This window comes from Scyliorhinus canicula, chromosome 18 (assembly GCF_902713615.1).
Source record: "Scyliorhinus canicula chromosome 18, sScyCan1.1, whole genome shotgun sequence".
Lineage (NCBI taxonomy): Eukaryota > Metazoa > Chordata > Chondrichthyes > Carcharhiniformes > Scyliorhinidae > Scyliorhinus > Scyliorhinus canicula.
This window is the reverse complement of record NC_052163.1, coordinates 66,085,992-66,112,915: the sequence shown is the minus strand read 5'-3', so window position 1 is coordinate 66,112,915 and position 26,924 is coordinate 66,085,992. Positions and strand designations below refer to the sequence as shown.

Sequence of the window (26,924 nt, the reverse complement as noted above, 5' to 3'; positions counted from 1 at the left end):
GCTCAAAAAGGCCAGCTTTAAAATCTTCAAAACAATGCTTTCACTCTGTGTTTTCATCAAGGATCCACCTTCAGTTTTTCCAACTATCCTTTTAAACCAGGCTTTCTCTCAGTTTTAGCAAGGATCTGCCTCAAGGCTTTCCAACTCCCAGTATTCCTTTTGTCTTGAATTGTGTTGGGGGGTGCAGAGGAGATTCACTAGGTTGATTCCGAGTTGAGAGGATTGGCTTACGAGGAGAGACTAAGCAGACTGGGATTATACTCATTGGAATTTCGAAGAATGAGGGAGGATCTTCCAGAAACACATAAAATTATGAAGGAAATAGATAGGATAGAAGTGGGGAGGGCAGCACGGTGGTGCAGTGGTTAGCACTGCGGCCTCACGGCGCCGAGGTCCCAGGTTCGATCCTGGCTCTGGGTCACTGTCCGTGTGGAGTTTGCACATTCTCCCCATGTTTGTGTGGGTTTCGCCACCACAACCCAAAGATGTGCAGGGTAGGTGGATTGGCCACGCTAAATTGCACCTTAATTGGAAAAAATGAATTGGATACTCTAAATTTTAAAAAAGGATAGAAGCGGCGAGGTTGTTTCCACTGGCAGGTGAAACTAGAACTAGGGGGCATAATCTTAGAATAAGGGGGAGCAGATTTAGGACTGAGTTGAGGAGGAAATTCTCCATCCAAAGGGTCTTGAATCTGTGGAATTCCCTGCCCAGTAAAGCAGTTGAGGCTACCTCGTTAAATGTTTTTTAAAAAGGTGGATAGATTTTTGAACAGTAAAGGAATAAAAGGTACAGGTAAATGGAGCTGAGTCCACAAAAAGACCAGCCATGAACTTAGAACAGTACAGCACAGAACAGGCCCTTCGGCCCTCGATGTTGTGCCGAGCAATGATCACCCTACTCAAACCCACGTATCCACCCTATACCCGTAACCCAACAACAACCCCCCCCCCCCTTAACCTTACTTTTTAGGACACTACGGGCAATTTAGCATGGCCAATCCACCTAACCCGCACATCTTTGGACTATGGGAGGAAACCGGAGCACCCGGAGGAAACCCACGCACACACGGGGAGGACGTGCAGACTCCGCACAGACAGTGACCCAGCTGGGAACCGAACCTGGGACCCTGGAGCTGTGAAGCATTTATGCTAACCACCATGCTACCGTGCTGCCCCTAACTTATTGAATGGCGGAGCAGGCAGATGGCCTACTCCTGCTCCTAGTTCTTAGTTCATCCAAACGACAACCCAAAACCCAACTAACTTAGTCCCAACTGAATACTGTTCACAAATGCATAAGGGCACTAAACATACGATTGCTTCACATATCTGGCTTTTCCCTAGCCAACTAGAGTTATAGACTTTTTTCATAGAATTTACAGTGCAGAAGGAGGCCATTCGGCCCATCGAGTCTGCACCGGCTCTTGGAAAGAGCACCCTACCCAAGGTCAACACCTCCAGCCTATACCCATAACCCAGTAACCCCACCCAACACTAAGGGTAATTTATCATGGCCAATCCACCTAACCTGCACTTCTTTGGACTGTGGGAGGAAACCGGAGCACCCGGAGGAAACCCACGCACACACTGGGAGGATGTGCAGCCTCCGCACAGACAGTGACCCAAGCCGGAATCGAACCTGGGACCCTGGAGCTGTGAAGCCATTGTGCTATCCACAATGCTACCGTGCTGCCTTGTATCCTTTACTACATCTTACCTTATTTCTAACATTTAACAATACAATTGAACCCACCTCGGTTTCCTGGCACTTATTTCGGCAAAAAAGGTACTCCACAGTGCTGCAGTCTCACTGCGCAGTTAAAACAGAAAGCATTTTTATAGTGCTTTTAATAATAACCATTGGATTTTGCAAAGTGCTTTACAGCCAATTTTCAAAATATGTTCACTGTCGTAATATACGAAAAATGGCAGCTAATTTGTGCTCCCACAAACAGAATGGTCAGATGTGAGAATGATCAGAATATCTGAGTTGATTGAGGGACAATTTGGCCACAATATTAGCGATAGCTCCCCAGCTGCTCTTCAGAATCATGCCATGGGATTTTGTACATCCACCTGAGAGGTCAGGCAAGACCTTGGCTTGACCTCTCATGGGAAACCATTCTCCCTGAACACTGCACTGCGGTGTCAGCCCGGATTGTTCTGTGCGAGTGAGGCCCTGGCTGAGAGGTGCTGAGCTACTGCTGGCATGTCAAGAAGACTCTGTTCCACGGCAGTACTGAAGACATCAAGTGAGAATCCAGCGTATCTGTTCCCATTCCCTCAATGTAGGCTCTCAACAGCTGACACACTGAGAGGGAATGGGATTTGAACTAGAGAGCTTGCAGGCATTGCATCCATCGCTTTGCACCATAGATTACTTTTTGCATTTCACAGTCTTTTGGGTGATGCAGCCCAAAACCTTCTTCGCATCTTGTTTTCCTCAATGTATGAATTCTAGTCCTGCAGATCATCAAGGACTCTCAGCAGCAACATGGCTTAAGACATGAAGACTACCAGAGATACAGGTTGGTAGTGATACTCTAATGTTTTGGTCTATTCAAACTCGATTGAGGTCTATTCGAGATATTGGGTTGAATAGAATAATAGGATCCCAGCAGTGCAGAAGGAGGCAACTTGACCTATAGAGTCTGAACCACCCCTCTGAAAGAGCCCCCTACCCAGCTTCACTCCCCTGCCCAGCCAGCCCTAACCCCATAAACTAACCTGCACATCTTTGAACACTTTTCAGGGGCAATTGATCATGCCAATCCTGCACATCTTTGGACTGTGGGAGGAAACTGGAGCACCCGGAGGTATCCCACACAGACACGGGGAGAATGTGCAAACACCACATCCAGTCACTCAAGGCTGGAATGAAGCCTGGGTCCCTGCAGTTGAAGCAGCAGTGCTAACCACTGTGCTACCGTGTCCTCGGAATAGCTTCATACGTAACTGATTTATATAGTGGGGATCTAAAAATAAAATTGTCTGGAAACCTTGGAGCCACCTCATTTTCCCATAGTGTGCAAATCATATGGGAAAATGCTGCAATACTTATTCAGCATGGCACCAACTCAACCCCACGAAGTCTGTATTGTCTTGCAGACAGGAGTTTGCAGAGTAAACTCTTACCATGTTCTTAGCTAGTTACTGGGATAAAGGAGACTGGTTCAAGACAGCCTGTCCTCCGATGCTTGGAAATACCACCCACACACACACACCCACATACAAACACACACACACATCCACATTTACTCAATGTGAGGCTCCTAGATTTCTACCCTCCCCCCCCACCTCTGAGTTCTGGGTTCCCCGCCGCTCTCTTTCTCAAATGGCATAGGTGAGATTGGGAACATACCATGAGTACTCACGGCACAGGCTTGTGTCTTCCCACGTAAACCAACATGCACCTGCCTCCTTCCAATAAACAAACAAGTCCCAGAATTTCAGGGCTTTGTTAATTCATTTGGTTCGATAAGCAGCCCAGATGTGCACTCAAACTGGGGAAGTATAAGGAAAGTGCCAGTGTCTGGCATCTGCACTTTACCTGTATACTTTGTGTTTGGCAGCTGAACTTCTACCAGCCATTTTTAAAAATAAAAGTGCGATCTTTGCGTTATCCTTGTGGTCTTGGGAGTCATTGATTCCTCTGGATAAAAATCTTCTGGTTGGGATATGAAGGGATGTGACCAAAGGTGGATGCAAGCTCTAACTGAATGATGGAACAGATTCGAAGGGCTAAGTGGCCAGTTCCTCTCTGGGCCCTGAGCAAACCAAAACGCTGGGAGACTATTATGCGTGTATTTTAATGGTTGTTTGAAACAAATTGAGAGTCACAACCTGGATTCCCTCTACAGTGAAGCCTTGAGGGTCTTATCAGCTTCCTCCCTTTGAGGAGTCCTGCTTTCTCCTTTGGTCCACCTGGGCTTTTGGGTTGCACTGTGCTTTCCCTTTGCCACTTGCAAGCCCTCGCCGTTTTCTCCTTCTCGCACACTTTTTTGCAAAAGTGTGCATACAATACTCCATATTTTCCCATATACAATCCTATCTCACTGGCTGTGTGTTGGCCTGTGAGCAAGCAGAGGGCCCTCTAACCAGTTTGGGATGTGTTTGAGTGCAGTACTCATGGGCCTTTTATTAATTGGACTATACCATCATTTATCAAGCGTACGCACATGAATCTTTGTTTTTCTTGCTTACAGCTAAGTTATGAAGGGTGGAGAGGTGGGTTCAAGTCAAAAATAACTGTGTAAATTTCTCCTTGATCTTTACAGAGTAGTGGTGAAGTGGAACTAATTTTACAGCTCTTCAGGATGGGCTGTGTGATACTAAATGTATTTTATTACAAAAATGTATCAAAACAGGCTACAGCAAATAAACACCCCGGGAAGCATACTTCCCAACAACCAACTATACAGTCTGTACAGATTTTTTCCATTTTTCACCTCCCTGCAACGAACAGCTCCTCAAACATGGTCACAAACATCCCCTTTTCTCAAACCCCCTTGTAGAGCCCCTTAACTCATATTTTATCTCTTCAACTGCAGGAAGTCGCACAGGTCATCCAACCAAGCTTCTACCCCCGGTGGCGATGCCAACTGCCACTCCAGTAAAATTCGCTGTCATGCAATTAGAGAGGCGACGGTCACAACATCGGCCTTCCTCCTCTTCATGAGCTCCGGCTTCTCTGAAACCCCGAATATCGCCACCAAAGGGTCCGGGTCCACATCCTCCTCCATTACCCTGGCTAAGACCGCGAATACTCTTGCCCAGAATCTTCCCAATTTTTCGTAACCCTATAACGTGTGTGGGGTTCGCAGACTCCCGTCCACACCTTTCACATTCACCTGCTACCCCCTGAAAGAACCCACTCTGCACTTCAGATGATCCGCTCTACCCCACCTCGACCCATTGGTTTTCATTTCATTTGAACCGTCTTTTACCATTTCTTTCTTTCTTTTTTTTTAACAAACAATTTTATTGAGGTAGTTTTTCGGCATTGTAAACAATTACAGACATCAACAAAAAGAAAGCAAAGAAGGCAAAAATGTGCAAACATCCACGTACATTCAATACTACAATCGTAACATACTGCACAAGCCCGCTCCTCTCCCATCGGCACTACCCGCCAATTTATCCCTCCTGCTCTACTCTACTCTAACCTCTCCCCAGCCCCCCACCCCCTTCTGACGCTCACTCTCCCGCAAAGAAGTCAATGAATGGTTGCCACCTTCGGGTGAACCCCTGTACAGATCCTCTCAAGGCGAATTTAATTTTTTCCATCCCCAGAAAACTCGACCTGTCCGAAAGCCACAACTCAGTCTTCGGGGGGCTTTGAGTCCCTCCATGCCAATAATATTCGTCGCCGGGCTATCAGGGAAGCAAAGGCCAAAACATCAGCCTCTTTCTCACCCTGGACTCCTGGGTCTTCCGAAACCCCAAAAATTGCCACCCCGGACCCATCACCACCCTTGTTTTTAGTACCCGGGACATGATCCCTGCAAATCCCTCCCAGTACCCCCTAAGCATCGGGCATGTCCAAAACATGTGTCCGTGGTTCGTTGGTCCTCCTGCGCACCTAGCACATTTGTCCTCTACCCCAAAGAATTTGCTCATCCGGGCCACCGTCATGTGGGCCCGGTGAACGACCTTAAATTGAATCAGGTCGAGCCTGGGACATGTTGCGGTCGAATTCACCCTACTCAGGGCTTCTGCCCACAGCCCGTCCTCCATTTCCCCGCCTAGCTCCTCCTCCCATTTGAGTTTTAGTTCCTCCGTCTGGGACCCTTTCCCCTTCATGAGCACCTTATAAATATCAGAGACTCTACCCTCCCCTCCTTCCCCCCTAGAGACTATTCTGTCTTGGATCCCCATTGGCGGGAGGCGTGGGAAGGATGGGACCTGTCTACGGACAAAGTCCCGCAACTGTAGGTACCTGAAATCGTTTCCCTTTACCAGACCAAATTTCTCCTCCAAGCTCCTCAAACTCGCAAAGCTCCCTTCCAGGAACATATCGCCCACCCTCCCCACCCCTGCCCAGCGCCATGCTCGAAACCCCCCATCCAAACTCCCGGGGGCAAACCGATGGTTGTCGCAGATTGGCGCCCAGACAGACGTCCCCACCTCCCCTACATGCCTCCTCCACTGGCCCCATATCCGCAGCTTTGCCACCACTACCGGGCTGGTGGAGTACCTGGCCGGCGGCAGCGGTAGAGGAGCCGTGACCAGGGCTGCCAAGCTGGAGCCCCTGCACGAAGCCGCATCCACCCGCTCCCAGATAGACCCCGTACCCACCATCCACTTCCTTATCATAGCGATATTAGCCGCCCAGTAATAGTTAATCAAACTCGGCAATGCCAACCGTCCCTCGCTGCGGCTCCACTCAAGCATCGCCTTCTTCACCCGTGGGGATTTTCCCGCCCAGACGAAGCTCATGATTATCTTGTTAACCCTTTTGAAGAAGGACTGTGGGTAAAGATTGGGAGGCACTGAAAAATGAACAGGAATCTAGGGAGGATCGTCATCTTTACAGTCTGCATCATCTCTGCCAGCGACAGCGGGAGTGCGTCCCATCTCCGAAACTCTCCCTTCATTTGTTCCACCACCCTGGCCAAATTTAACTTGTGCAGCCTGCCCCAGTCTCGCGCCACCTGGATCCCCAAGTACCGAACATTTTCCTCAACCAGCCTAAATGGTGGCCCTCTCATTCTGTTCTCCTGGCCCCTTGCCTGCACCACAAATTTCACTCTTGGCCATATTTAATTTGTACCCTGAGAACTGGCCGAACTTCCTCAATGTTTCCAGTATACTTCCCATCCCGGCCAATGGGTCCGACACGTACAGGAGCAGGTCGTCCGCATAAAGAGAGACCCTGTGTTGCACCCTGCCCCTAACCATCCCCTTCCATCCCTTTGCGGCTCTCAGTGCAATCGCCAGCGGCTCTATGACCAGCGCAAATAGCAGCGGGGAGAGCGGACAGCCCTGTCTGGTCCCGCGGTATAGTCTAAAATACTCTGACACTTCTCTGTTTGTCCTGACGCTGGCCTTTGGGGCCTGATATAATAGCTTGATCCAATTCACCAGTCCCTCCTCGAACCCAAACCGTCCGAGCACCTCCCATAGATAGCCCCACTCCACCCGGTCGAAGCCTTCTTGGCATCCATCGCCACCACTACCTCCACCTCCTTGCCTGTCGGGGGCATCATTATCACATTGAGTAATCTTCTCAAGTTGGCCGACAGCTGCCTGCCTTTCACGAACCCAGTTTGGTCATCCCCAATCACCTCCGGTACGCAGTCCTCAATTCCAATCGCCAGTACCTTTGCCAGGAGCTTGGCATCTACATTGATCAGGGAGATTGGCCTGTATGACCCGCACGCTTCCGGGTCCTTACCCTGCTTCAATATCAGTGATATGGTGGCTTGCGACATCGGCGGCGGCAGGGTCCCTCTGTCCCTTGCCTCATTAAAAACCCTCACCAAGACCGGACCCACTATCAGAGAACTTCTTATAAAACTCTACTGGGTATCCATCCGGCCAAGGGGCTTTCCCCGACTGCATGGCCTTTAGGCCCCCCGATACTTCCTCCACTCTAATCGGGGCCCCCAGCCTATCCACTCGCCCCCACCTACTGTTGGAAATGTTAACCCGTCCAGAAACCTTTTCATCTCCTCCGGTTCTTCTGGGGGCTCCGAAGTATACAGCTTGCTATAGAAGTCCCGGAATACCTTATTCAATCCTGCCGGGTCCTCCATTCTGCACCCCTCCCCATCCATCACTCTACTTATTTCCCTGGCCGCCTCCCTCTTCCTGAGTTGCTGCGCTAACAATCTGCTAGCCTTTTCCCCATGCTCGTACACCACACTCCTCGCCTTCCTAAGCTGTTCCACGGCCCTACTCGTGGATAGTGCCCCCAGTTCCGCCTGTAGTCTCTGCCTCTCCCTGAGTAAATCCTCCCCCGGGGACTCCGCGTGTTCCTCGTCTATCCGACCCATTTCCCTAACCAATCTGTCCATCTCTGCCCTGTTCGCCTTGGCCCTGTGTGCCCCAATTGAGATCAACTCTCCCCGCATTACTGCCTTTAGCGCCTCCCACAGTGTGGCCGCTGAGACCTCCCCCTTATCATTCACCTGCAAGCAGTTTTGGATACACCTCCGAAGCTTCTCACAGATCCTCTCCTCCGACAACAGTCCCACGTCTAGCCTCCATTGTGGGCGTTGGTGATTCGCCCCTCCGACCTGCAGGTCTACCCAGTGCGGGGCATGGTCCGAGATAGTGATTGCAGAATATTCCGTGTTCTTTACCTCCCCTGTACAGTCCCTGCTTAGGACAAAGAAGTCTATCCTAGAATATACTTTATGGACGTGCGAGTAAAACGAGTAGCCCCTTCCCGTCGGCTGTCTGGCTCTCCAGGGGTCCACTGCCCCCATTTGCTCCATAAACCCTTTCAGCTCCCTTGCCATTGCTGGGAGTCTACCCGTTCTGGGACACGACCGATCCAGCGCCGGGTCAAGAACCATGTTAAAGTCCCTCCCCATTATTAGCCTACGAGAGTCCAGGTCCAGGATCTTCCCCAGCACTCTTTTTTTTTTATAAATTTAGATTACCCAATTATTTTTTCCAATTAAGGGGCAATTTAGCGTGGCCAATTCACCTACTCTGCACATTTTTGGGTTGTGGGGGCGAAACCCACGCAGACACGGGGAGAATGTACAAACTCCACACGGACAGTGACCCAGAGCCGGGATCGAACCTGGGACCTCAGCGCCGTGAGGCGGTTGTGCTAACCACTAGGCCACCGTGCTGCCCGCCCCAGCACTCTTTTAATAAAGTCCACGTCGTCCCAGTTCGGGGCATATATATTCACCAGCACCACTCTTCTCCCTTCCAGTCTGCCCCTTACCATCAGGTATCTGCCCCCCACTGTCTGCGGCTATACCCTCCGCCTCAAATTGCACCCGCTTGTTGATCATGATTGCCAGCCCCCTAGACTTCGAGTCCAAGTCCGAGTGGAAGACCTGTCTAATCCAGCCCTTCCTTAGCCTAGTCTGGTCGGATACTTTCAGATGTGTCTCCTGCAACATAATTACGTCTGCCCTCAGAGCCCGCAAATGCGCGAACACCCGTGCCCTCTTAACCGGCCCATTTAGTCCCCTGACATTCCAGGTGATCAGCCTGGTTGGGTGGCACAACTCCCCCCCCCCCCCCCCCCCCCCCCTCCCCCACCCCACGCACACACGCCGGTCAGCCATAGCCTTTCTTGTGCGGGCACCGGCCCATGCATCACGCCGTTCTTGGGCCGCCTCTTGGCTGTCTCCACCCTCGACCTCCTTCCCACTGCCTACTTCAAATCCCTCCCACGTCAGCAGAACAACCCCCCCCCCACCCCCAGCAACATACCCCGGTAACCCCACCCCCACCACCCATTGGCTGTATCCCCCCCCCCCCGCCCGGTGACTCCTCACTCCGGTGCCCCATCCCCCTGTCCAACCCACTGGAGCAAACTCACTGGCACAGGAAGGCATGAACATCATAGAACATAGAACAGTACAGCACAGAACAGGCCCTTCGGCCCTCAATGTTGTGCCGAACAATGATCACCCCACTTAAACCCACGTAACCCGTATCCCAACAATCCCCCCATTAACCTTACACTACGGGCAATTTAGCATGGCCAATCCACCTAACCCGCACATCTTTGGACTGTGGGAGGAAACCGGAGCACCCGGAGGAAACCCACGCACACACGGGGAGGACGTGCAGACTCCACACAGACAGTGACCCAGCCGGGAATCGAACCTGGGACCCTGGAGCTGTGAAGCATTGATGCTAACCACCATGCTACCGTGAGGCCCCTCAGTAAAACAAAAAACCCCCAACCCACGTCCTTAACCCCCCTCACTGACCGGCCACCCTTAGTTACAATACCGGCTCCAGTGCACTCAGCGAGCCCCACAAAAAGTAAAAATCCACACGAAAAGGAAAAAACAGAAAAAAGAGGAAGAAAACAAAAGAAAAAAAACCAGTAACCAAAACAAGGGAAGAGTCCCAAATGTCCCGCTTGGTGCCTTTAACCCAGCAAACCATTGAACAGCAGTCCAGGCACATTCGGCGTCCCTTCATACGGTAGTTCTCGGGCCTTAATTCGCGCCTGTGGGACCTCTTTTCGGGACTAGCCCCTGATCCCTCGCAAAGTCCATCGCTTCTTCGGGCTCGGAGAAGTAGTGGTGTTGACCCTGATGCGTGACCCAAAGACGGGACGGGAACAGCAGACCAAACTTCACGTGCTTCTTGAACAGCACCTCCTTGACTTGTTTAAAGGCTGCTCGCCGACGAGCCACCTCCTGGCTTAGGTCCTGGTATATACGGAGAACACTTGTTCCACGTGCTGCTCCTAGCGCTCTTCGCCCACCGCAGCACCCGCTCCTTGTCCACGAACCTGTGGAACCTAATCACCATCGGACGGGGGGTCCCCCCGGCCGCCCCTGCCTCGCCTGCACTCTGTATGCCCCCTCCAGCTCCGGCGGTCGCGGAAAGGCTTCAGCCCCCATCAGCTGCATCAACAGGTCTGCCACAAACGCTGCGGCATCAGCTCCCTCAGCCCCCTCTGGGAGGCCGATGATCCTCAGATTATTCCTGCGGGCTCTATTCTCCAACTCCTCCACTCTGTCCAGCAGTCTTGTTTGCCACTCCTTCAGCCCGTCGATTTCTAACGCCGCAATCGTCTGCGCATCCGCCTGTTCCTCCACCGCCTCTCCCAGCTCCTTAACTTTTACATCTTGAGCATCCAGCCTCTGATTCAGCTGACCAACTGCCTTCTGAAGTGGGTCCAAGTTGTCCCGCTTCAGCGACTCAAAACTGCTCTTCATCACCTGGAGCATGTTATCCAGCGCCTGCTGGATTGTTGAGTCCGAGGTCCGCGTGTCCGCCATCTTAGGTTCCAGGTCAGCTTCCTCTGCTCCTTGCCTCTGTCCCTTTCTCTCTCTCTTCCTCTGCTTCCTGGACTCCCGCGGTTCCATGTACTGCAGCCCGCTCTCCTGCACTTCCGCGGCCGCATTTTTGCCGCTCCTCAGTCCCGCTATCGCGGGGAATCAGCCCCTAAAGCCCCGCCGGAGTGAGAGCCCGCCGAATGTGCGGCTCATTCGATCATCGCTGCCACCGGAAGTCCTCCATTTCTTTCTTTCTTAATATACATTTAATTTCCCCCCCTCCAATCTTATCCACCTTTACTTTACCTTTCTCCTCTTTGCTTCCCCCTTCTCTTCCCCCCCGCCCCCCCACATCTACACTGCCACCACTCAATCTCGCCTAAGTCATATGCACCCTGTGCACCACCTTAAACTGTATCAGGCTCACCCTAGCACAAGAGGAGGTCCCGTTTATCCTACGCAGTGCCTCACTCCATACTCCCTAATTGATCTCACCTCCCAACTCCGCTTCCCATTTCTCCTTGATCTTCATCGCCCGCTCGCCTCCCTGCTCCTCCAGCCACTTGTATATATCCCCAATTCTTCCCTCTCCTTCCACATTCGGAAGCAGCAGTCAGTCCAGCAGGGTGTAACCTAGCAACCAAGGGAACCCCATCCAGTCCTTTTGCGCAAAGTCCCTAACCTGCAGATACCTGAACTCACTTCCCCTCGGCAGCTCTACCCTCTGGGCTGTGTGATACTAGGATGGACTGTGTCATACTATGTTGATTCAGTTATTTTTTCCCCTCCAGACGTGCTGTGGTTATTCTCCATTATTGGGTGAGTTTACGGATGGTGTGTTTGCGGAAGTACACAAGTGGCTTTTTGGTTGCTGCTCATGTATCTCTGTGGCTTCCTGCTAGTGATGGACTAGCATTGGCTGTGTTGTCACTAACTGTTTATTTGGTTGGTTGTAGGGGTTACTGTTCCCGCAGACTTCGCCGTCTCAGGAAGGCGCTTGGCTTTAAAATGGGGAACAAACACAAGTTCACAGGCAAGAAGGTCACAACGGAAATTTTGTCAGATAACAGGTAGGAGGACTGGAAAACTATGCTGTCATCCTGATTTTTATTTCCATTGACTTTGGCTGTGCTGCTGTGAAAGTTTCTCCAGTACTGGAGGGATCCTTTATCCACACAAACAGCTGTTACTATAAACCAAAAACGGAGCATACTCTCAGCAGATCTGACAGCATCTGTGGCGAGAGAAGGGCGCTAACCTTTTGAGTCTGGGTGACTCTTTGCCAACCAGTAATTTGCTTTGATGTTACTATCGATGGTTCTCAATGAAATAACTCCAGGTGCTTCCAGTCACATTGTTGGTCGACAAGTGATCTTCACGTGGCCCACCATGGTCAGCTTGGTCTGCAGAGGAACCAACTCTGTTGAGATTGGATGGAACTAAATTTTCGTCAGTGTTTACACTGGAGAAAGACAGTGTTGTCGAGGAGAACACTCGGGTTCAGTCGACCAGGCTAGATGGAATTGAGGTTCAAAAGGAGGCGGTGTTAGCAATTTTAGAAAATGTCAAAATAGATAAGTCCCCTGGGCCAGATGGGATTTATCCTAGGATTCTCTGGGAAGCCAGGGAGGAGATTGCAGAGCCTTTGTCCTTGATCTTTATGTCGTCTTTGTCGACAGGAATAGTGCCGGAAGACTGGAGGATAGCAAATGTTGTCCCCTTGTTCAAGAAGGGGAGTAGAGACAACCCTGGTAATTATAGACCTGTGAGCCTTACTTCGGTTGTGGGTAAAATGTTGGAAAAGGTTATAAGAGATAGGGTTTATAATCATCTTGAAAAGAACAAGTTGATTAGCGATACTCAACACGGTTTTGTGAAGGGTAGGTCATGTCTCACAAACCTTATTGAGTTTTTTGAGAAGGTGACCAAAGAGGTGGATCAGGGTAAAGCTGTTGATGTGGTGTATATGGATTTCAGTAAGGCGTTTGATAAGGTTCCCCACGGTAGGCTATTGCAGAAAATAAGGAAGTATGGAATTGAAGGTGATTTAGCGGTTTGGATCAGTAATTGGCTAGCTGAAAGAAGACAGAGGGTGGTGGTTGATGGCAAATGTTCATCCTGGAGTTCAGTTACTAGTGGTGTATCGCAAGGATCTGTTTTGGGGCCACTGCTGTTTGTCATTTTTATAAATGACCTGGAAGAGGGTGTAGAAGGATGGGTTAGTAAATTTGCAGATGACACGAAGGTCGGTGGAGTTGTGGATAGTGCTGAAGGATGTTATAGGATACAGAGGGACATAGATAAGCTGCAGAGCTGGGCTGAGAGGTGGCAGATGGAGTTTAATGCGGAAAAGTGTGAGGTGGTTCACTTTGGAAGGAGTAACAGGAATGCAGAGTACTGGGCTAATGGCAAGATTCTTGGTAGTGTAGATGAACAGAGAGATCTCGGCATCCAGGTACATAAATCCCTGAAAGTTGCCACCCAGGTTAATAGGGCTGTTAAGAAGGCATATGGTGTGCTAGCCTTTATAAGCAGGGGGATTGAGTTTCGGAACCACAAGGTCATGCTGCAGCTGTACATAACTCTGGTGCGGCCACACCTGGAGTACTGCGTGCAGTTCTGGTCACCACATTATAGGAAGGATGTGGAAGTTTTGGAAAGGGTTCAGAGGAGATTTACTAGGATGTTGCCTGGTATGGAGGGACGGTCTTACGAGGAAAGGCTCAGGAAATTGAGGTTGTTTTCGTTAGAGAGGAGAAGGCTGAGAGGTGACTTAATAGAGACATATAAGATAGTCAGAGGGTTAGATAGGGTGGACAGTGAGAGTCTTTTTCCTCGGATGGTGATGACAAACACGAGGGGACATAGCTTTAAATTGATGGGTGATAGATATAGGACAGATGTCAGAGGCAGTTTCTTTACTCAGAGAGTAGTAGGGGTGTGGAACGCCCTGCCTGCAATAGTAGTAGACTCGCCAACTTTAAGGGCATTTAAGTGGTCACTGGATAGACATATGGATGAAAATGGAATAGTGTAGGTCAGATAGGCTTCAGATGGTTTCAAGGTCGGCGCAACATCGAGGGCCGAAGGGCCCGTACTGCGCTGTAGTGTTCTATGTTCTAATATTTTGTGCTTCGAAGGCACCAGTTCTCCTACAAAGATATATTTGATTGCAACAAATTGAAAAGTCAGGTTGCCGCAGTCTCAGATGACCATAGGCTGCTTTCCCATTGAGGGGGAGAGCTGACTGGTGGTGTTTTAACCTGAGGATAACCACACCTCTGGTAAGGTGCAAGGTTGAGAAGGCAAGATCCGCATGAATAATCTCAGCCGGTACAAGAATTGAACCCACGCTGCAAGTCCTCACTCCGCATCACAAACCAGTTGTCTAGCCAACTGAGCTAAACCAGATAAACAAAATATATTTGATTGAAAACTGTATTGAAAGTGCATCTGTTCTGTGCTAGTTGGTGCTGTTGCTTGATACAGCGTGGCAGAACCGTCATTCAACTAATGCCACCAGTTGATTTCTAGAAACGGCTAGATTTCCTATTATTTAACTAACTCTATACCTGCCTATCTCCACCCTGTCTGTTGATGACAACCTGTGAGTCACTGATGAAAATAATTCTGATCAGAAATCATTCCCAGAATTTGCCCAAACTTTCTCTTCAGTAACCTCAATGGGTCGAGTAACCTAGTGGAGACTGATCTTGATACTTTGATGTAGAATTTTTCCATTAGTAAAGCAGAAGCACTGAGATTATAAACAAAAGTCCTTTCCAAATCATAGAATCCCCACAATCCAGAAGGAGGACATTCGGCCCATTAAATCTGCACTGATCCTTTGAAAGAGCACCCTACCTAGGCCCAGTCCCCCACCTTATCCCTGTAACCCAACCCAATCGTTGGACACTTAGGGGAAATTTAGGATGACCAATCCACCTAACCTGTGCATCTTTGAATAGTGGGAGGAAATCGGAGCACCCGGAGGAAACCCACGCAGACACGGGGAGAATGTGCAAACTCCACACAGTCACCCAAGATGGGAATCGAACCCGGTTCCCTGGCGCTGTGAGGCAGCAGTGGTAACTACTGTGCCACCGTGTATCCCTATATCCAGATCTCAAGAACCATTTTAAGTAAAACACAGGGGAAGCAGGTGTTCAACCTGAGACCCTTAAATACATTGTCCCTGGAGATCTGACCCTCCAAACCCAGACAGCACAAACCTGTTTGAGGATTTCTTGCTTGTGGGATCCATCTTTCTAATTTCAGGGGCGTAGATGTTTTAATAGGAGTGGAGAAAGGAGAATTTGTATGAATCTCGCAGCCCAAATTTCCCATTTCAACACTTAAGTTGTGGGCGATGGTTTGAGAGATGAGTGCGTCGCTAAGATTCGTAGCGATGCGTGTTGTGGATGTTGACAATGCTGGTTCTGTTGATAGATGAGCAGTGCCATGTGTAATTCTGTCCTATGGTTTAGGTATTTGCTGCTGGTTTTAATGGATGCTGAACGAGCCTGGAGTTACGCAATGCAGCTGAAACAGGAAGCGAACACCGAACCACGCAAACGCTTCCACCTGTTCTCTCGACTCAGGAAAGCTGTCAAACATGCAGAAGAGCTGGAAAGCCTGTGTGAGAGCAACCGTGTTGATGCAAAAACAAAATTGGAAGCCCAGGTAATCAGGATGAGAGCAAACATCCAAAAGGATTCAAGACTTTAGCAACTTGCCTCATGAGGGTGCTGTGGGTCAGGGAGTAGAACTTGCATCTCACACTGTGCTTTTATATTTTAGGAGCTTTAGATCCAATTTGTGATTTGCATCATCATCCTGCTCCTAGAAGCCTTATCCATTTATTACTGCTTGAGTTCTGCTATTAATACGCCCCCCCCCTCTCTGATTTGCTTTACTCACAGGAGGCTTTATCTCAGCAAAACATTTGTGAGTGTGCAATGATTGTAGATTACTGCTAGTGTGGATCATTCTACAGCAGATGGAGGGATAGGTTGCCCATTGCTCTCAAATGGTGTGCTAAAGTGCAGGTTTTGTGCTTAATGCGTACATGAAGGAGAAGGGACTGGAAAGATATCGGTGCATGGTGGGAAGGGACAGGAGGTTGTGTGGAAGAGACCGTTTGTGCTGAGCGGTCCATCTCCGCTGTTGATTCTGTACTGTTTCATGATTATCACTCAGGAGCATGAAGTCAGAGTGGGAATCAGCAGGCTCAGCACATTTCTCCTGTGAACACTTTTGTTATTCAGTTTGATTGGCTAAAATGGGGTGGGACTCTCTGTTGCTGCTTTTTATATGATTGCAGATGATTTCCCTGCTGACTGCTTTGCATTTCTTTCAGGCGTACACTGCCTATCTTAAGGGCATGCTGAGCTTCGAGCTACAAGAGTGGAAAGGTGCTATGCAGGCTTTGCACAAATGCAAGTGAGTGATTTCTGTTGCAGTAGTGTTCCGTTATATTCACTCTTGCCTTCTCAGTGTGTGCCAACTTCTATACCTACCACCATCTGCCCACTCTCTCCCATTTATATGTTGCCATGGCTTTGTTCCCCTTAAACTGTGGGTATATAAGTTTTTTCTTTTGTTCTGGGGATGTGGACAACACTAGCACTATGGCATTCATTTCTATGTTCAGACCCCCAATCCCCTGAGGAGGTGATAATGCAATGCCACCGTGAATCACTTCAGCCATACTGATGCTGACACTCACAACAGGACTCGGTAGGGAATTCGATAACGGAATGATAATAAGCGCCCAAATAGAATTGCCCGCAATTTTGGAAAAATTAATTTTTCATGCCATTGCTTGTCTTGTTCTCGGTGATGGAGGTTGCAGGACAAGTTGGTACTGTCAATGTAAGCTTAGCAAGATGCCGCAGCACACCCTTGTACATGCTGCAGTCAGTGAGTTCCAGTGGTGAAACGGGTGGGCACTGAGTCCATAGCAGAAACGGCAATCGAATGGTGTTGATCATCTTGCACCGATTGTGTATCGTTCTGATTTCAATCGTTCAGATGGTGGAGGACTTTGTGAGGTCAGTTGGTGAACCACTCGTTGCAGAGTCCCAGTCCTGTGTATTGTAGTTGCAGTGTGGTTTGGCTGGTCAGTGACAGTCTGCGTGATATTAATGACTGCAGGGACTTGGCATTTGCAAAAGGTTGGGCAAGTGACTGGCATTATTCTTGTTTGAGATGTTTGTTACCCAGCACTTGGCAGACCAAACCTGGGTGATAACCAATCTAATCTGCAGGTTGGCATTGCCCGCCTTGTTCTGGGGGAGTTGTGAATGGGGCTGAACACTGGAATAATCAGTAAATTACCCCATTTGAGACTTTGGCAAAGGGATTATCTGCTGAGGATATTTTCCTGGAAGACCTATGTTCTCAATTTATCCCATTTGATTCTACCCGAGACCAGGACCTGTTGTCTTTAGTGGTCATTGTTTTGCACTTTTTCCTTCCAGGCTTTTTGTAAAACTACAGAGGGAGGGATTCTCAAGGATACCTTCTCTATCTGATGGGAAACCATGGACTCATTGGAACAGTTAGAGGGCATTCACTGTCCGAACTATTTGATGAGAGCAATTGAGATGTTACTAGGGAAACAATCCTTGAATAATTTCTCACCTTAGAACCATCGAATGGTTAGCGCACAGGGGAAGCCATTTGGCCCATTGTGTCTGTGCTGGCCCTCTGAAGAAGCAGTTTACCGGTTGCCACTCCCATGATGTTTCACTGTACCACTTTGACAGCTGCAATTGACTCTACCTCCACCACACACTCAGGCAGTGCGTTCCAGATCTTAACAAGTTGCGCGACAAAGTTTTTCCTGGTGTCACCATCTTTTGCCAATTACCTTAATTTTGTGCCCTCTGGTTCTCAATCCTTTCACCAATAGGAACAGCTTCGCCCTATCTACTGTGTCCAATCTTATATGAGGAATATGGGCCATAGCTGTTGGACTTTAAGGCCTGTTAGGTTGTTGCACGAGTGCTGGTGTGAATGGGAATGCGACGTGCACTCCTTTCTTACACCGTATTTGTGCCCATTACTGAAAATACTGCTTCCTGTGGAAGTACTGGCTTTGTAGTACAAGCTTTATTGTTCCAGTGATTCAAACGCTAGTCACCTTAAGTTTGAATTTAAAAAGAGTGGTCAAATGTATTGGGGAAACAGCGAGGAATTGGATAGCCGTAGTTTTGAATAACTTCTTACAGTTGTTTTTATGGGTCTCGGTCTAATTACCAGCACCAAACTGAACACAGGCATTATTGCTAACATCTACAGGTTGATTTGACTTGGACTTACTGTTGTGTGTTGAAACCATGTTGTACCATTTCACTGTCCCCTTAGCTTTCCGTACTTTTAATTTTCTTTCTCTTGCTCTCTGCTTAGTTCAATTTGCAAATGCAGTGCGGATAACAAACCATTGAGTTAAACTGGAATGGAATCTAATTGTGTCCCGACTATGAACTCTTTATGCATCATTCACCCAACCATTGGTGGCTGTGCCTTAGGAATCCCTCTCCAAATCTCTTTGCCTCTGTACCTCTCTCTTCTTTAAGAGATTGCGTAAAAGCCTACCATTTTATTGAGAAGTTCTGAGGCTGTAAAAATGCACTTTATAAATAGAAATTCACGGGCAGCACGGTGGCCTAGTGGTTAGCACAACTGCCTCACGGCGCTGAGGTCCCAGGTTCGATCCCGGCTCTGGGTCACTGTCCGTGTGGAGTTTGCACATTCTCCCCGTGTCTGCGTGGGTTTCGCCCCCACAACCCAAAAATGTGCAGAGTAGGTGGATTGGCCACGCTAAATTGCCCCTTAATTGGAAAAAATAATTGGGTAATATAAATAGAAATTCTTTCCTTTCTGTTTAACCAAATGTTTGGTCATCTGTCCTAATGTGATTCAGTATCAGTAGTTTTTGTCTCATTGTGCTCCATTGGAGCATCCAGGCACGTTGTAATATGTTAAAGGCATTGTGTAAATGCAAGTTGTTGAAAAGCTGTAAAGTGTCGGGATTTGGGTATTAATAAGTCACCCAAATGATAGTCCTTTTTGTCCCCCCATTAGAATGGGGACAGTTTAAATATTCGTGAGTAAATGTGCTCAGTATTTTCCATTGTGAAAGTGCCCAGCTATGTGCAGTTTGGCAGCTTCGACCTTAATTTCCCATTATTTTTGGCAGGACAATCTACGAGAAGTTAGCCAGTGCGTTCACAGATGAGCAGGCGGTGCTGTACCACCAGCGCGTGGAGGAGATCTCGCCCAATATCCGTTACTGTGATTATAATATAGGTAAGATCATGAGGTATAGATCCAGAATTCAAATCATGTCAAAGGAGTTCAGCCAGTCACACCTGGCTATTCCTGGAGTTCCTTTAGTTGAAATACTGGGCAGGTCAGGAACATGCGTAGCGCCAGAGTTAATATTTCGGGCCAATGGGCAGTTTTCCAGCAAACTATAACTTTAGAGGTTACATGTTGAAGCCTAAAACTGGTATCTGTGTGGAGCAATCTGGAATTGAAGTGTCGTTTCAGAATGTTCAGCCTGCCTTACAAAATAACATACCTGAGAATATCAATGGTCATCAGGGTTTCATTCCAACTATTTTGATCAACTTAAATAACCAAGTAAACTAAATCAAATGAACTGAGGGACATATTAAAGGGACAGTCCCTTAAAGGAAACCTGCTTTGAGCAAAAAGCGAATCACAAATGAGACTTTAAAGACATTTTGGTTCGATGTTTAAAGGTCAATAAGGCATCCCAGCTGCTGCGGCACCCAATGGGCACGGAAGAACTCGGGGGTGCCAGTGGACCCTTCATGCTCTCTTTCCATGGGCACCTGTCCGCGAATGTAGCTACGGTGACATTGTTAGTGTTAAGCCCACGTTATGGAGGAAACATTACTATTCTCTACCTCTCTGACAGGTGACCAGTCTGCAATGAAGGAACTGATTCAGATGCGAATGAAATCAGGAGAGACCGGAGGATTGCTGGATGTAAGAGCACTGTTTATAATCTGTTTGTAATTGACTCTGTCATATTGCTTTCGTTAAGTGATTCCATCTTTTCCGAACTTTGCCATTCATCACGATCATGGCTGATCAGCCAACTCGACCCAAGTGCTATATCTAGGCGCCTCTTGAATATATTGAATGTTTTAGCATCAACTACTTCCTGTGGTAATGAATTCCACAGGCTCACCACTCTTTGTGTGAAGAAATGTCTCCTCATCTCTGTCCGAAATGGTTGACCCTGATTGGTTGTGCTCTGTAGTCATCAATCATTAAATCTGTAGAGGTTCATGGGTCAATCATGTTGTCGAAAAGTCGTTTGTCAATTGTTTCGGGTAAGGGGGCGAGAGCATGTGGAATTGCTCAAAGGGGTGGAACAGATTTGAACATGAGGCAGTACGCCAGAGATCCTCCTCACCGCAGACTTGAAGGGGCTGGACTTGTGATAAATCACCTTTTAAATGCATGATATGCTCCTAAGGATAATACAGCTGAGAAATCAAACTTGCAATGTTACAATGAAAACCTGGGGCTGCCACAAGCTTCAGACTTGATTTAAGGAACTGCATTTCCAGCCAGCACCAATGCCAACCCTGTGAACCTTTGCTGTGCTGAGTGTCATTTAAAGCATATGTTTAGGAATTTTCTTTCAACAAACTGGCTCCACGTTACCATAAGACATAGGAGCAGAATTAGGCAACTCGGCCCATCGAGTCTACTCCGCCATTCGGTCATGGCTGATATTTTTATAATCCCCATTCTCCTGCTTTCTCCCCATAACCCCTGATCACAGCTTACTTTAAGCCTCAGCTTTAGCTTCTGTATGAATTGTTTCCCATCCAGATGTGGGGTAAAGACTTGGCTCGTTAACCCTTGAGCAACACATTGGATGACTGCTCATTTTACCTTCCCTGCTTGAGCGTTACCTGGGATAATGCTATTGAGGCCCTGACGTCCCATATCCTGTGGGTGCTGATCAACCTTCACACTGCTCTGTAGTCATCTATCTGTAGAGGTTCATAGCACATGTTTTTGCTACTAATTTACTGCTGGAGCCTCTTTGCAGTCACTGACTCACTGATTCAAACACGAGCAAAGATGCGTTGATGTATGTTGTACTACAGCTATTTTCTGAGCCTTTATTCATTCTGACTGTAATTCCCTAAGAGTCTGCTAACTCAGACCAGAGCGAAGCACGCTGCCACGATGAGCGAAGTGAAATGGAGGGGAAGGGTCATTCCTGTGAAAATTGATAAAGTGCGGATCTTCCTCCTTGGACTGGCAGACAACGAGGCAGCGATTGCACAGGTATGGCCTCTCAGAGGAGAAAATTGATTGCAGAGATGTTCCAACATTTCCAATATATCCTTCAACCAATGGCACTTAATCAGAAAATGTAGCTTTGTATCATATGTTTGTGGGAGCTTTTTAAGTTCAAATCAGCTGTTTTGTGCATTACAACAGCGACTATACGTCAGTATTTCAATGGCTGTGAGCAACCTTGAAACCTCCTGATGTTTTGAAAAGGGGTACAGAAATGCAAGTACAGAATTTTGTAGTGTATTGGATATTTTACTGGGCGAGTAATTCACCTCCCCCATGGCAGTTTTAGAATTTGAATTCATAGAATTTACAATGCAGAAGGAGGCCATTCGGCCCATCGAGTCTGCACCGGCTCCTGGAAAGAGCACCCTACCCAAGGTTAACACCTCCACCCTATCCCCATAACCCAGTAACCCCACCCAACACTAAGGGTAATTTTGGACACTAAGGGCAATTTGTCATGTCCAATCCACCTACCTTGCACATCTTTGGACTGTGGGAGGAAACCGGAGCACCCGGAGGAAACCCACACACACACAGGGAGGATGTGCAGACTCCGCACAGACAGTGACCCAAGCCGGAATCGAACCTGGGACCCTGGAGCTGTGAAGCGATTGTGCTATCCACAATGCTACCGTGCTGCCCAAATTCAATTCACAAAGTCTGCAAATAGAGACCTGGTATCAGTCAACATGACTGTGAAATTGTTGAATTGCCATAAAAAGCCTATGTGCTTGAGCGACATGGTGGCGCATTGGTTAACACTTCTGCCTGCGGTGCTGAGGACTCTGGTTGGATCCTAGCCCCGGGTCACTGTCTGTGGAATTTGCACATTCTTCCCGTGTCTACATGCCCCACAACCCAAAAATATACAGTTTAGGTCAGGGGTGGGCAAACTTTTCCGTGCAAGGGCCACATTCAGAAATTCACAATTTTAAAGGGCCGCATAGTATATTAAGTAAAATAATTACTTCACCCGGTTATGATTCTGGGCGCCTCATATAGAACACAGAACATAGAACAGTACAGCACAGAACAGGCCCTTCGGCCCTCGATGTTGTGCCGAGCAATGATCACCCTACTCAAGTCAACGTATCCACCCTATACCAGTAAGTAACCCAACAGCCCCCCCCCCCCCCCCCCCCCCCCCCCCCATTAACATTAACCTTAAAAAAAAAATTTTTTTTAATTTTTTTTTAATGACTTGGTGGGCCGCATAAAGACCTTTGGCGGGCCGTAGTTTGCCCACCCCTGGTTTAGGTGGATTGGCCACGCTAAATTGGAAAATTTAATTGGAAAAAATAATTGAGTACTCTTTAAAAAAAAAAGAAGAAATTTTTTTTTAAATATGTGCTTTATGGAAGAAAAAATGCTTTCCTTTTTCTGTCAGGCCTGTATGTGACTCTGATCCCAGACCAGTGTGGCTGAGTGTACCTATGGACTGGCACCGACTTCTTGTCTTCAGTGAAACATGCAACCTCAGAATTAAGTTTAAATTTTTTAATTTTCCATTCCCCATTCTTCTACCATATTTTGTTCAAACATACAATAGTGGTGCTGAAATTAGAGCACGTTGCAAATTTACTTGTGGAAAGAGTCATTCTTATTTGTGAGAATTTCATTCAGTAATGCCTTTGTGGTGCCTCTGCTGTGGAGATACTATAAAGTCAACTGATTGTTTTCTTGGTATTGGAATCTGCAATATTGTTTCCTGGCAGTAGAAGGTGCTATTTTTCTCTCTAACATGCGCTCTGGCCAGTAGAGCAAGGCAAAGCCAGGAATGAGAACAATAGGAAAGAAGAACAGTAGGTTACACCAAGTTTAGAGCTTTCAAGCCAGTAAACTGAAGTGGAGGGTGTTAACTATGTGGAGAGGCTAACTAGACTCGGACTATTTTCATTAGAAAGACGGAGGTTTAGGGGTGGACTGATAGAGGTCTACAAGATTAAGAGGGGCATGGAGCGAGTGGATGGGCAGGCAGTCTTTCCCAGGATGGAGGGGTAAGTTACCAGGGGGCATAGGTTTAAGCTCTGTGGGGCAAAATATAGAGGAAAAATGCAAGGCAGATTTTTTACGCGGACGGTGGTGAGTGCCTGGACCGCGTTGCTGGGGAGGTTGTGGAAGCAGATACATTAACCGCGATCAAAAGGCATTTTGACAAACACATGGATAGGATGGGTATAGAGGAATATGGCACAAGGAAATGCTGAGGGTTTTGGCCAAAGTTGGTACCATGACCGGCACAGTCTTGGAGGGCCGAAGGGCCTGTTCCTGTGCTGTATTGTTGTTTGGACGGTAAGGTGTAGCGAAGTGGAAAACTGAGAGTTTTGAGGTAATGGGGGCTGTTTAGCTCAGGACTAAATCGCTGGCTTTGAAAGCAGACCAAGCAGGCCAGCAACACGGTTCGATTTCCGTAACAGCCTCTCCGAACAGGCGCCGGAATGTGGCTACTGGGGGCTTTTCACAGTAACTTCATTGAAGCCTACTCATGACAATAAGCGATTTTCATTTTCATTTCATTTCATTGAACTAAAACGCAAAATACTGCGAATGCTGGAAATATGAAATAAAAACAGAAAATGCTGGACTGGCAGCATCTGTGGAGCGAGAAACCGTTACCGTTTCAGATCTAAATGACCCTTCTACAGTGTTTTTAATATTTTTTTTAAATAAATTTAGCATAACCCATTTTTTTTCCAATTAAGGGGCAATTTAGTGTGGCCAATCCACCTACACTGCACATCTTTGGGTTGTGGGGGTGAAACCCACGCAGACATGGGGAGAATGAGCAAACTCCAGACAGTGTCCCAAGTCAGGAATCGAACCCGGGTCCTGAGCGCCGTAGGCAGCAGTGCTAACTACTGGGCCACCGTGCTGCCCTATTTTATATATTTTATATAAATATATGGGAGAGCACTTTGGAGATAGTGACCACAATTTGGTATCTTTCACTATTGCAATGGAGAGGGATAGGGCCATGTGGCAGGGCAAGGTTTATAATGGGGGTGGGGTAATTATGATGCGATTAGGGAGCATAAGATGGGAACAGAAATTGTCAGGGAAAGGCAGAAATGAAAAGTGGAGCTTGTTCAAGGAACAAATACTGCGTGTCCTTGATAGGTATGTCCCTGTCAGGCAGGGAGGAAATGGCCGTGTGAGGGAACCATGGGGCGCGATTCTCCGCTGCCCACGCCGGTTGGGAGAATAGCGGGAGGGCCTCCTGACATTTTTTGCGCCCTCCCGCTATTCACGCCCGACCCACGTCACGAATTGGCGCTCACCGTTTTTTACGACGGGCGGCGATTCTCCGTGGCCGAGCGGCCGGGCCTTTATGCCCGTTTTGTCACGGCAGCAAACACACCTGCTTGCTGCCGTCGTAAAAACAGAGGCCCGTTTGGGGCGGGAGCACCACCGTTGTGCTCGGGAGGGGACAGGCCCGCGATCGGTGCCCACCGATCGTCGGGCCTGCGTCCAAAAGGGACGCACTATTTCCCCTCCGCCGCCCGACAAGATCAAGCCGCCACATCTTGTCGGGCGGCGGTGGAGAAATGCGGAACCGCGCATGCGCGGGTTCCGTCAATGGCGTGATGACGTCACCCGCGCATGCACAGGTTGGAGCCGGCTCCAACCTGCGCATGAGCGGCTGACGACATTGAGGCCGCGACGCCGTGATTCCCGGGGTCCCGCTCCTAGCCCCGATGGGGGGGGGGAAGAATTGGATCCCGGGAACGGGAGTGAAGGCTGCCGTGAAACATGGCCAGTTTCACGGCAGCCTTTATGACTCTCCGCATTTGCGGAGAATCTCGCCCATGGTTCATCAAAGTGGTTGAATGTCTTGTCAAGAGAAAAAAGGATGCGTATGTAAGGATGAGAAAACAAGGTTCAGTTGGGTCACTTGAGGGTTACAAGGTAGCAAGGAATGAGCTTAAAATAAAAAGGGCTTAGGAGAGCTAGGAGGGGGCCTGAGAAATCCTTGGCGGGTCGGATCAAGGAAAACCCCAGGCTTTTTACTCTTATGTGAGAAATAAAAGAATGATCAGGGTCAGGTTAGGGCCGGTCAAGGACAGTAGTGGGAACTTGTGCATGGAGTCAGAAGAGATAGGAGAGGCGTTGAATGAATACTTTTCTTCAGTGTTCACCAAGGCGAGGGGCCATGTTTTTGAGGATGAGAGTGTGAAACAGGCGGCTAGGCTGGAGGAGGTAGATGTTCTGAGGGAGGATGTATTAGCAATTTTGAAAACCTTAGGGTCGACAAGTCCCCTGGGCCAGAAGGGATATATCCTAGGATTCTTTAGGAGGCAAGGGATGAAATTGCAGAGCCTTTGGCTTTGATCTTTGGGTTCTCACTGTCCATGGGATAGTGCCAGAGGATTGGAGAATGGCGAATGTTGTTCCTCTTTTCAAGAAAGGGAATAGGAATGACCCTGGTAATTACAGGCCGGTTAGTCTTACTTCGGTGGTCGGTAAGTTAATGGAAAAAGTCCTGAAGGATATGATTTATGACCATTTGGAAAGATGCAGCTTAATCGGGGATAGCCAACACAGATTTGTGAAGGTTAAGTCTTGCCTCACAAATTTGATTGAATTCTTTGAGGAGGTAGCTAAGTGTCTCGATGAAGGTAGAGCAGTTGAAGTCGTATACGTGGATTTTAGGAAGGCATTTGATAAGGTTCCCCATGGTCGGCTCATGAAGAAAGTAAGGAGGTGTGGGACAGAGGGAAATTTTGCCAATTGGATAAGTAACTGGCGATCACATAGAAAACAAAGTGTGGTGGATGGAAAGTTTTCAGACTGGAGACCAGTTCCCAGCAGTGTACCACAGGGATCAGAGCTGGGTCCACTGCCATTTGCGATTTTTATCAATGATTTGGAGGAGGGGGCTGAAGGGTGGGTCAGTAAATCTGCTGATGACACCAAGATTGGTGAAGTAGTGGATGAGGTGGAGGGCTGTTGTAGGCTGCAAAGAGACATTGATCGGATGCAGAGCTGGGCCGAAAAATGGCAGATGGCGTTTAACCCTGATAAGTGCGAGGTGATTCATTTTGGTAGGAAAAATTTGAATGTGGATTACAGGTCAACGGCAGGGTTCTGAGGAATGTGGAGGAACAGAGAGATCTTGGGCTTCATGTCCACAGATCTCTGAAGATTGCCACTCAAGTGGATAGAGCCGTGAAGAAGGCCTATAGTGTGTTAGCGTCTATTGACAGGGGGCTTGAGTTTAAGAGCTATGGGGTTATGCTGCAACTGTACATGACCCTGGTGAGACCACACTTTGAATATTGTGTGCAATTCTGGTCACCTACTATAGGAAGGATGTGGAAACATTGGAAAGGGTGCAAAGGAGATTTACCAGGATGCTGCCTCCAGATGCTGCCTGGAGGGTAGGTCTGATGAGGAAAGGTTGAGGGAGCTACAGCTTTTCTCTTTGGAGCGGAGGAGGATGAGAGGCGACTTAATAGAGGTTTATACGATGATGAGGGGGCTAGATAGAGTGGACGTTCAGGCACTTTCCTCGGGTGGATGTAGCTGCTACAAGGGGGCATAACTATAAGTTTCAGGGTGGGAGATATTGGAGGGATGTCCGAGGTAGGTTCTTTACTCAGAATGGTTAGGGTGTGGAATGGACTGC

At 48.3% G+C, this 26,924-nt stretch overlaps 1 protein-coding gene across 1 annotated transcript in view; it reads left to right on the top strand.

The window, feature by feature from the left end:
• srp68 (signal recognition particle 68) overlaps positions 1–26,924 on the top strand; it is an 80,131-nt gene that overhangs the window by 7,241 nt on the left and 45,966 nt on the right. The window contains exons 2-8 of the mRNA XM_038777251.1: positions 2,464–2,530; positions 11,890–12,003; positions 15,421–15,616; positions 16,293–16,375; positions 19,140–19,249; positions 19,887–19,957; positions 21,140–21,280. Coding sequence (XP_038633179.1) covers positions 2,464–2,530; positions 11,890–12,003; positions 15,421–15,616; positions 16,293–16,375; positions 19,140–19,249; positions 19,887–19,957; positions 21,140–21,280 — 782 coding nt within the window. The remainder of the gene's footprint in view (positions 1–2,463; positions 2,531–11,889; positions 12,004–15,420; positions 15,617–16,292; positions 16,376–19,139; positions 19,250–19,886; positions 19,958–21,139; positions 21,281–26,924) is intronic.